This window comes from Microcaecilia unicolor, chromosome 7 (assembly GCF_901765095.1).
Source record: "Microcaecilia unicolor chromosome 7, aMicUni1.1, whole genome shotgun sequence".
Classification (NCBI taxonomy): Eukaryota; Metazoa; Chordata; class Amphibia; order Gymnophiona; family Siphonopidae; genus Microcaecilia; species Microcaecilia unicolor.
The window spans coordinates 67,156,730-67,166,766 of record NC_044037.1 but is presented as its reverse complement, the minus strand read 5'-3'; the positions used below and the strand labels follow the sequence as shown (position 1 = coordinate 67,166,766).

General features: G+C 46.2%; 1 protein-coding gene across 2 annotated transcripts in view; it reads left to right on the top strand.

Moving 5' to 3' along the window:
• Positions 1-1,286: 1,286 nt before the first annotated feature.
• The window catches only part of MPP1 (membrane palmitoylated protein 1), a 110,068-nt gene continuing 101,317 nt past the window's right edge, over positions 1,287-10,037 (top strand). For both annotated transcript variants that reach the window (XR_003942758.1, XM_030208939.1), the window contains exon 1: positions 1,287-1,687. Coding sequence is in view for 1 of the 2 variants with exons in the window: in XM_030208939.1 (XP_030064799.1) it covers positions 1,568-1,687 (120 nt within the window). In the remaining variant the exon portion in view is untranslated. The remainder of the gene's footprint in view (positions 1,688-10,037) is intronic.

Here is a 10,037-nt window from a genome sequence, read left to right as displayed (position 1 = left end):
CATTTCTTTCCACCTTGGCAGTCTGTAGCAAGCATGCTGTAAAAACTGAGAATGTGCAGGTGCCAGTATCATGTAGAGTAGCGTTTTTGTTACCATCAGGGGGAAGTCTTCAGTAGTTGGAGCTTGGGATCCCCACCAGCTACCACTAAACATGTGCTGCTGTTGGGTGGGCCTGAGCCCTAAGTGGGTGGGCCCAGGCCCACCTGTGGCTACGCCACTGCTAGCACAAGTTGGCATCAACATGCCTACATTTAAATGCATCCACTCTATGGCTGGTGTAAGTTGACTTGCCTAAGTGTGCCATGCAGTACATAACTTATAATATTCTACAAGTTATATGCGTAAGTTGGTGACACACCCATGGCCCTCTTATGCTTCACCCACCTCCACACACCCCTGCACTTACACACTACCTTACACAATAGCATGTAGTGAATTTTGGCACATAAGTGGTGCTAATTGGGGCATTACATACACCTTGCAAGCGTCCAATATAGAAATGCCTTTCATATTTGTACCTGAGGCACATGGAGAGTGAAGCTACTTCCTGAGTGGTAAGGAGTGTAAGGGGTTTGGGGGTCCCAGTGTATGCCCAGATGTGGCACACTATAGTCTTCACACAATCAATAATTCAGGCCACTCAGGTAATGGTGTTCAGTTTACTTAAAGTCTTTTTTTGGTAATTAACAGAGGCAGTCACTTTGGTAGAGGCAGTAAGCAAACAGTGTTTATCTTCCTTGTGTCCTTTACTCCTTCTTGTTAGAATATGTGAATATCCTTTCTGTAGCACTCCTACATACCAATGTAAAAAGTATAATATAACGCATAAAAAATAGTTGGTAATTGCCCAGTAGTTTAACTACGTTTTAAGCACTTAGCAACAACAGCAAAAAAATATTTTCAGTTGTTTTTTAAAAGTTCTTCTATACTGCTTGGTTACTGACTAACACCCCAACTAGTACAGTACTCTTGGGATATATTATCTTTGCTTCGGGAGCAAGTGAGTGGATAAAATCTGTTACATTAAACCAAGAAAAGAGAAGAATGAGAGCAAACAGGAGCCATGACTGTCAAAATAGGTGCAGACAAGAAAAATAAACCAGGAAAGCACTCCCCCCCCCCCTTCCCCTAACCACGGTTATTTCGCCCAGAAGCCTTCCCACGGTGTCTGAGGAGGAGGGGGTTAAGTGCCAGGCTGCTGTCTCGCGTCTCTTGTCGCTGGAGGGGAAGGGGAGTCACCCATCCCTGCACACAGTTGGTAGAATCCTGAGCCCTCTGCAGCACGAGCTCAGTCGCCCGGGTCCGCCACACAAGGAGTCACTTCCGTGTCTTCTTTTAAGATCCTTTTGTTTGCATGCTGTGGACTTTACCCCCCACCCCCACCCCGGTCATTCGGAGGGCAGAGGGCAGTTGTATATCTTTCGCACGCTCGCTTCCTGGTCTCCTTTCCTTTCGGGTGCAGAGGAAGCAGCAGAAGTAGGCAACCGGCTGCTGCGAGGGAAGCAAGAAGCTCGGGAAAAAGCAAGTCATTAAGGTGGCATATTCAGAACCATTGCAGAGGGTCACGATGACGCTGAAGTCCAACAAGAACGAGCCAGCGGCAGCCTTTGAAAGCATGAACAGCATGCGGACTGCACTGTCCGACCTCTACTTGGAGCAGCTGCTGCAGAACAGAACCAAACCCGAGGTAAAAGCAAACCTTCCTTTTTTTTTTTTGCGCCTTTCTATTTATTTTCACATTATACAGCATGTCTTATTCCACTAATCAGAGAAAAGGAAGTTATATAAATGGCACATGTAATTACCTACATATTATGTTATCAGTCATGCATATATATGGAGTTCCATGACTAAGGCATGACCCATCCTCTGGTAACGGACTTGAACACCTTGGAATTTACATCATTCCCCCTCGTTCCAATATGCTATCGGTCTCTCTATAAGCAGCTGAATATGGAGCCAAAGTCGCGGGATGATTTTTTGAATTTGAGCATTCCTTATTATGGACGACTTTAGCTCAGTGCCTTGCACAGGCAAACACAAATAAATACCTAAGCACTAATGAAATCAAGCTCTTCGTGCAGTATTATCTAGATTGTAGTGATCCAAAATGTTTATTGCATAGGTTGGGGAAAAGAGAGGGCTAAAGTCCTGGCAGTGCCCGAATTGACATAAACAAGATTGCATCCCTACAGAAAAAAAAATATGGCTAAAAAAACGTTATAGTGAAACACTTCACTGAGCGCTTTCCAACCGCTGTGGTGGTGAGGTAGGCTGACAAACTGCATGTATTTATGAACTGAACTGAAATGAACTTGTGCAGAATAGGCAAACACATTATTGCTAATGACGAATTTTGTTCAGAAACACCAGCAGAATGAAGAGCTCTCATTTTTTTAAATTATATTTTGCTTCTGAATGTTTCACAAATAATAGTCTTTCATAAAGCAGCAGCTGCACCCAAATATCACCCTGCAATCTCTCCTAGGCTTATTTGGCATATAAGAACAAGTTTTTAAATGATATGCCCAGCAGATTTCATCATTGCTCCATAATGATTATGCCACTAATCCAGTTGCCCTTCAGATATTTTACTGTAGACTCCAAAGAGGTTCAGAAACATGCCGCAGAAGAAAATCACTTAGAAGTTTAACCATTTTGTAGGTGGATAGGTGTAGCTGACCATGGAGTTTTGTGTTCCTTGTGGTGGCATGTTGTTGCCCAGCTCCACATCATCATTATTTCAGCCCATTCTTCCTTAGGAATTTTCTAATTACTCACACTATATCCCTGATTGATTAAGGTAGGAATAGCCATACTGGGTCAGACCATTGCTTCCAGCAATGGCCAATCCAGATCACAAGTACCTGTTAGAAACCCAAATAGAAGCAACATTCCATGCTACCAATCCCAGGGCAAACAGTGGCTTTCCCCATGTCTATCTCAATAGCAGGCTACAGACTTTTCCACCAGGAACTTGTCCATTTTTTAAACCCAGATACGCTAACCGTTGTTGCCAAATCCTCCAGCAACGAGTTCTAGAGCTCTAAGTATTTCCGTGTAATGTCATGGAGTGTCCCCTCCTTCCTTCCTTCTTAATTGCAACTATGAACAAAACATTAGATACATTGTTGTTGTTTTTTTCTGATTGTCCTTGCATAGTCCTAGGTAGCAGCTACTCAGGCCCCAATGCTCAAAGCTTTCCGTGCTTGCAACATTTGATTTAGTCTGGTTGTAGAGTCTAATGCACAAAAGGGTTCTGCACTGCTTTTACCGTTCGCAGTAACAGCTACTGATAATCCTATGCAAATGTATTACAACAAACTCATTAGTATTTAAATGAGCATTCCATGCAATGCACAGATGTTTCCGTTCAATGCACAGAAAGGAGCACCTACCTTTAACGTTCAAAGTGTTCCAGCAGGTCTGGACTTGTCATTGCATGAGAGTTACTTCTTGGTAGAGCAGTCTGCTTGCATTTTTTACTAGTATCTACTACTACTATTACTTATCATTTCTAAAGTGTTACTAGACGTACGCAGCGCTGTACACTTGAACTTGAAGAGACAGTCCCTGCTTGACAGAGCTTACAATCAAATTAAGACAGACAAACAAGAGATAAGGGAATATTAAAGTGAGGATGATAAAATAAGGGTTCTGAACAAGTGAATAAGGGTTAGGAGTTAAAAGCAGCATCAAAAAGGTGGGCTTTTAGCTTAGATTTGAAGACGGCCAGAGATGGAGCTTGACGTACCGGCTCAGGAAGTCTATTCCAGGCATATGGTGCAGCAAGATATCTGCAGATGTATGTAAAATGTGCCATGTGCGTGTATTATGTGCATGTGTCCCACAACTAACAGTAGTGTTAAAAAGTTGTTGTGGACAAAAAAGGGAACTCCATGTGACATCACTGGATGCACCCCTATGACGTAATTGTCACTGTTTTTTCCCTGGGCATGCATAGAACATCAATGCTTACCACAAAACAGTCCTGCACATGTGCTAGGCGCTTTCCCTACAGAGCCGTGTGCAGAATTTCCACGCATCTCATTTGCATGCAATTTCCTTTGAGCATCAAATTGCGGTTTCAAAATTGGCAATTTCAACTGCAGAAATAGACACAGTTGGTATTTAATGGCAAATTTTGAGCATCGGGGGCCTCAGTGTACCTTAGATACTAGAAATGAATTATTTATTTATTTTATTTATTGCATTTGTATCCCACATTATCCCATCTATTTGCAGGCTCAATGTGGCTTACATAGGCACGCTGCTGGTGGCTCAATAGCAGTTCTGTGCACCCCTATGCTGAGGGTCACTGGTTGGATTCCCAGATTTGGGTCTTGTGTAGCCCAGGTGCGTAGCCAGACCTCGGCGGGAGGGGGGTCCAGAGCCCGAGGTGGGGGGGGTACAGTTTAGCCTGCCGCCGACCCTCCCCCACCACTTTTGACCACCCCCCCCACTCCCGCCGCTGATCCTCCCCCATTGCTGCTGCCAGGTACCTTTGCTGGCGGGGGTCCCCAACCCCCGCCAGCTGAAGTCTTCTTCAGCGCCGGTCTCTGGCACGTTCACTGATCTGTTTCTGTGAGTACTGACTCCTGACGTCCTGCACCTGTGCACACAGGACGTCAGGAGTCAGGACTTACAGAAACAGATCAGCGAATGCGCCAGAGACTGGCGCTGAAGAAGACTTCAGCTGGCGGGGGTTGGGGACCCCTCCAGCAAAGGTACCTGGCGGTGGCGGGAGGGGGGGTCGAAAGTGGCGGGGGAGGGGCAAAAGTAGAGGAATCCAGGGTTAAATCTGTGGGGGCCCATGCCCCCTTGGCCCCACCTAGCTACGCCCCTGGTGTAGCTTGCATTGACTGGACCCAGGAGTCCTGAGAAACCAATGTTCACAGTCCGTGGAAAGGAGACAGTCATGGTTATCAGTGAGAGCAAAAATCTGATGGCTGGATTTGGAGCCTTTGATGCAGAGTTCTAGTGAGAGCCTTAGTTCATGGACTGTTGCTGCAGAGCCCAGGGTGGGTCTGCTAAAAAAAAAAAAAAAAAAAAGGGAAAAAACCCAAGGTGATTGTGAGTGGGGGTTCTTTGCACCAGAATCCTGGCCCTGGTCCCTCTCATGCTAGAAAAAGAAGATCAAAGGAAGAACTGAAATAAGAAAATGCATTGCCACTGATCTTATTGTAAAATGGCTTTTTACAGTATCAACAGAGACACTGGCTCTATTGCGGTAAGGAACCTAAGGTCTTCTGGTGTCAGCATCAGCAGGCATGGCAGAACCTTGGGAGGCTTTGGTATTGCTGCTTTGAAATAATTTGGGTTGTATTGATCCTGTGTAAAACTGGTTTCTTCCAAGGTTTTGATGCTTTTTATTGGCAGCGCTAGGACCCTCCAGTATACATGAACTTTGTGATACCATGTAGGTTCCTTTTTACAGATGTGATTTAAATCGAAAGCAAAAATATTTTAGCCTCTCTGTATGTTGCTGTTGCCGAAAGATAAGAAAGCAAACAATGCATGAGGGCTGCCTCTGGAGGCTATCTTCCGTTTGTACAGCGGGACCGGAGCTCGGAGACTTGGTCCGGAGAGGTAAGAGCACTTTGTAGCTCCTCTGGGGAGGGCCCGTGATCGGGGTGATTTTTGGCGCGAACCGCAATTTTGAATTTTTTCTGCCGTTTTTGGCGATGGCTGCGGAAGTTGTAAAGCGCTGTTCCCGTTGTGGCAAGCGCAGATCAGCAGCGGGGCTCTGTAAATTGTGCTCTTCAGACGTCAGAGCCGGCACATGCATGGCGAACGATGTTTCTTCCCACTCACTGGAGCTGGCAGTGGGCGCCATTTTGGATGCGCCGCAGGGCCCGACTCCCACAGGGGCGGAGGTGTTGGAGGCCGGAGGGGAGTCTCATTTAGAGGCCACCAGAGGAGCTAATTGCCCCGGACTGGAACCGGGAGGCCAGGGTGAGCCTTTCTCCCTTGAATTCGTGTTGCTTTTACATAAAGCGTTCATGTTAAAGAGAGCTCTGCCGCAGATGTCTGACATTGCGTTGCTACCTGGTTCCCCTCCGATGGATGCGGGCCAGGGACTGCTGTCAGGTGTACGGTCCCCAGATTAGCCGCAGGCAAAGCACAGAAGGGTAAATTCCCCCTCTGAGAGTGGCACATCGCCCTTCCCCCCCCCCCCCCCCCCCCACGTGGTCGGGCTGTGGAGATTCTGAGGGTTCTGGTAGGCTTTGTGGTTGGAAGAGCCAGAGGAAGGTGCAGGATTGCCACTGGATCTAGATGATACCTCCACGGTTCGGATTTTCCACCGTGATGAGCTGCCAGCGCTTATCTCTGATGCCTTGCAGGCCCTCTCTATTGATGATCCTGTGACTGGCGAGGTCTCCTCTAGTAATCCGAGGATGGCAAGTACTAAGAAGCCTGCTCGAGCCATTCCTTTGCATGACTCCATCCAAGAGCTTATTTCAGCTCAATGGAATGACCCCGAGGGGCCTTTGAAAGTTGCCAGGGCGATGGCACAATTGTACCCTCTGAGTGAGGAGCACTTGGCACGCTTGGCCTTGCCTAAAGTGGATGACTTGGTCACGGCTATGACAAAGAAGACCACCCTCCCTGTAGAGGGTGAGGTCGCCCTGAAGGACATGCAGGACCGGAGACTGGAATCAGCAATAAAACGGTCCTTTGAGATTTCAGGCCTAACCTTACGGGCATCTGCGTGCAGTTGCTAAGCTGCTAGAGCCTGCCTTGCTTGGTTACAACAGGCAGTGGAACAGCCCGGGGATGGTGCGGAACCCCTTTCTGAGGTGGCACCATGGATGGAGTCGGCCTTGTCATTTCTGGCTGACGCCCTGTATGATCTGGTCAGAGCTTCGGCTAAACAGATGTCTGTGGCGGTGTCCGCTCGCCGCCTTTTATGGCTACGGCATTGGACGGCTGACATGGCCTCTAAGCAAAGGTTGGTGAAGTTGCCCTTCCGGTGCCTTCTGTTTGGTAAGAAGTTGGAGAAAATTGTTAAAGACCTGGGGGATGCTAAACCCCAGTGGCTACCCGAGGATAGGCTGCGGCCTCTTCCAGACCTCGCTTCCATGAAGCTAGAAGGTACTGCCTGGGATACTCTGCCGGGTTTACTCAACGTGCCCGTTTTCAGCAGAGGAACTCCTTTCGCTCAGACAAACGCTTCGCAGCGCCTGGCTCAAGGCACCCTGTCCGGCCTGGAACCTGGGGCTAATATTGAAGGCTCTTAAGTGTTCGCCCTTCAAGCCGCTGAGGCGAGCTTCGGAGAAGGATGTGACTCTAAAAACAGTCTTTTTGGTGGCCATTACATCAGCGAGATGGGTGTCTGATCTCCAGGCGCTGTCCTGTCGAGACCCATTTCTGCAGTTCTTAGAGTCCGGAGTTTCAGTACGTACAGTGCCTTCCTTCCTGCCTAAGGTGGTTTCAGCGTTTCACCTAAACCAGCCTATTTTTCTGCCCTCCTTTTCTAGGGAGGAGTTTCCAGAATGCTTTGGGCAGTTGCACCTTCTAGATGTGCGCAGGGCTCTGTTGTAGTATCTGCAAATGACAAATGCTTTCAGGACCTCTGATCACCTTTTTGTTTTGTTGTCAGGTCCTCGCAGAGGGTCTCCAGCGTCTAAAGCCTCTATAGCTCGTTGGCTTAAGGAAGCCATTTTTTCAGCATATCTGCTGTCTGGCCAGCCTCCGCCTTACACCTTTAAGGCACATTCTACAAGAGCGATTTCTTCCTCTTGGGCTGAAACTGGAGCACTCTCTCTTCAAGAGATTTGTAGTGCAGCTACTTGGGCGTCTAAGCTCACTTTTGCCCGACATTACAGGCTGGATGTGGCCGCCAGGAGGGACGCGCTTTTTGGTGCACAAGTGTTTGCGCGTGGTGTGGCTTGTTCCCGCCCTACATAGGGATTGCTTTGATACATCCCATTCGTAATGGATTCATCTGCTTGATGACAAGGAAGGGAAAATTAGGTTCTTAACCTTGGTAATTTTCTTTCCTTTAGTCAAAGCAGATGAATCCATGATCCCTTCCTGTCTGATTGATTGGTTGATTGATTTATGTTCAGTTTTTTCCTGCAGACATGTTCCCTCATTGGGAGAAGTTGGAAAACAGTCTTCAGGATTTCTGTTCTACTACAGGAGGTTGAGTTTGTCCCTCCTTTGAATTATGGCGCCTGTTCTGGGGCGTTCGTTCGCTGTGAGGAAAGTTCATGTTATGATACTATGTGGTGTAACACTGCTTTGGAATCTTCAACTACTGAGAGGCAGATGGAGCTAGCCGTCCTAAGAGGCACTATGGTTTTCAGTGTTCTCTATCTCCCCCTGCTGGTAGGTGGACACAACCCATTCGTAATGGAGTCATCTGCTTTGACTAAAGGAAAGAAAATTACCAAGGTAAGAACCTGATTTTCCCTTAATTGGCACCAATTAGGATTTGCACGCATATCAATAATTGGTTGTTAGTGCCCAATTATGGAGTGCTAATGGCTTGTTAACCAATTGCATTGCGTGCGCATCTCTGAATCATGCCCAAATTTGGGCGACCTTTATAGAATCCAGGGGACAGTGTCTGATTAGTAAATAAGTCAGCCAGTGCGTATCAGACTGTGAGTTTGTTACTGCCATGGTGTCCTGTAATGTTTCATCATCGTAGATTCTGTAGAAAGCAATGAATATCGCCTTCTGCCTCAATGATACCATAATCTCATGTTCTCTTGCTTGGGAGTAAGGAGAAAGATCATTGTGTGACTGTCTGTACCTGGGTCGATTCTGCAGCAGAAAAGAATAGGTGAAAAATGGTTATTTATCTAAATACACTGGACAAGGAAGTCATATACAAAAATATGTATATTTTTGATCCTGTTTCATGGCAGTCCTATTATTAGGTTTCATTTTGCAGTATTTACTGTACTTATGTTTATACTTGTATATTTTACTATTGTTGTGCTTGATGTTAAACTGTACCTACTGCCTTGGGTGAATCTCTTCATAAAGGCAATTAATAAATCCAAATAAATAAAATGTAGAGCACAGACTTGTTCTGCAGCAGGGATGTAGGTGAATGGACAGTTTATCACGTGTGCACAGTTCTTATGTCAGGGTATTTTCAGTCATAGATTGCAAAGCAGAAGTGATGTGTGCTTGACTGGAAGCCACTGCGTCTTGTTCCCTGATTCTGAGCTTCATGCTATTTGGGGTGTGAGAGGGTGTACATGTAATAATTAGGTGACTTGGATTTTCTGCCACTGTGGCTAAGGATGCAGCTGTGCTGTGCTTCCTAGAAACCATTCAGCATCTTGCAGAATTTCTTTTTCCTGTGTCTTAACTCTGAACCCTGGCTGGTCTGAACTGGAACTGTCACATGAATTGATTCAGCTGCTGAATCGCATTTCAAGCCTTACCATCCACGCCTGGCTCAGATATGGGATGTGGAAACATTGCTGTGTAATAATGTGATGAGAACATTCTGCTTAGAAAAACTGAAGCAAAAATATTCTGCTTATAAGAGCAACTTTTGTAATGTAGCCTTGGCCTGGGGTTCTTCCTCGGTGAGGTACGGCTTGGAAAGTAATCTCCTTTATAATCTTCTTTAGTGAAGAACTAAGGCCAGTGCCAGGCAGACCTTATTTATTTGTTTATGATGACATTTGTACCCCATATTTTCCCACGAAAGCTCAGGTTCAATGCGGCTTATATAGCAAATTAAGAAGAAGCATTACAAGACAATATTAATACAAAAATACAATATTTAAAAAATTCATATTAGCTGAACACTGATCTAAAGATAGAGTAGATTTATATAAACATATTAGTTTTGCCCCACCTACCAGCAGATGGAGAAATCCACTGCCTAACCTTGCAGGGAATCTCTTGGGATCCTGCCAGGTACTTATGACCTTAATTGCCAGTGCTGGAAACACTTGGATCTTTACCCTGACCCAGTATGGCAAATCTTCTTAAAGAGAACAAGTAGTCGGACCGCCAGAAATTGTCCTCTCCAAATACTGCATCGGAATACCTGTCATATTCCT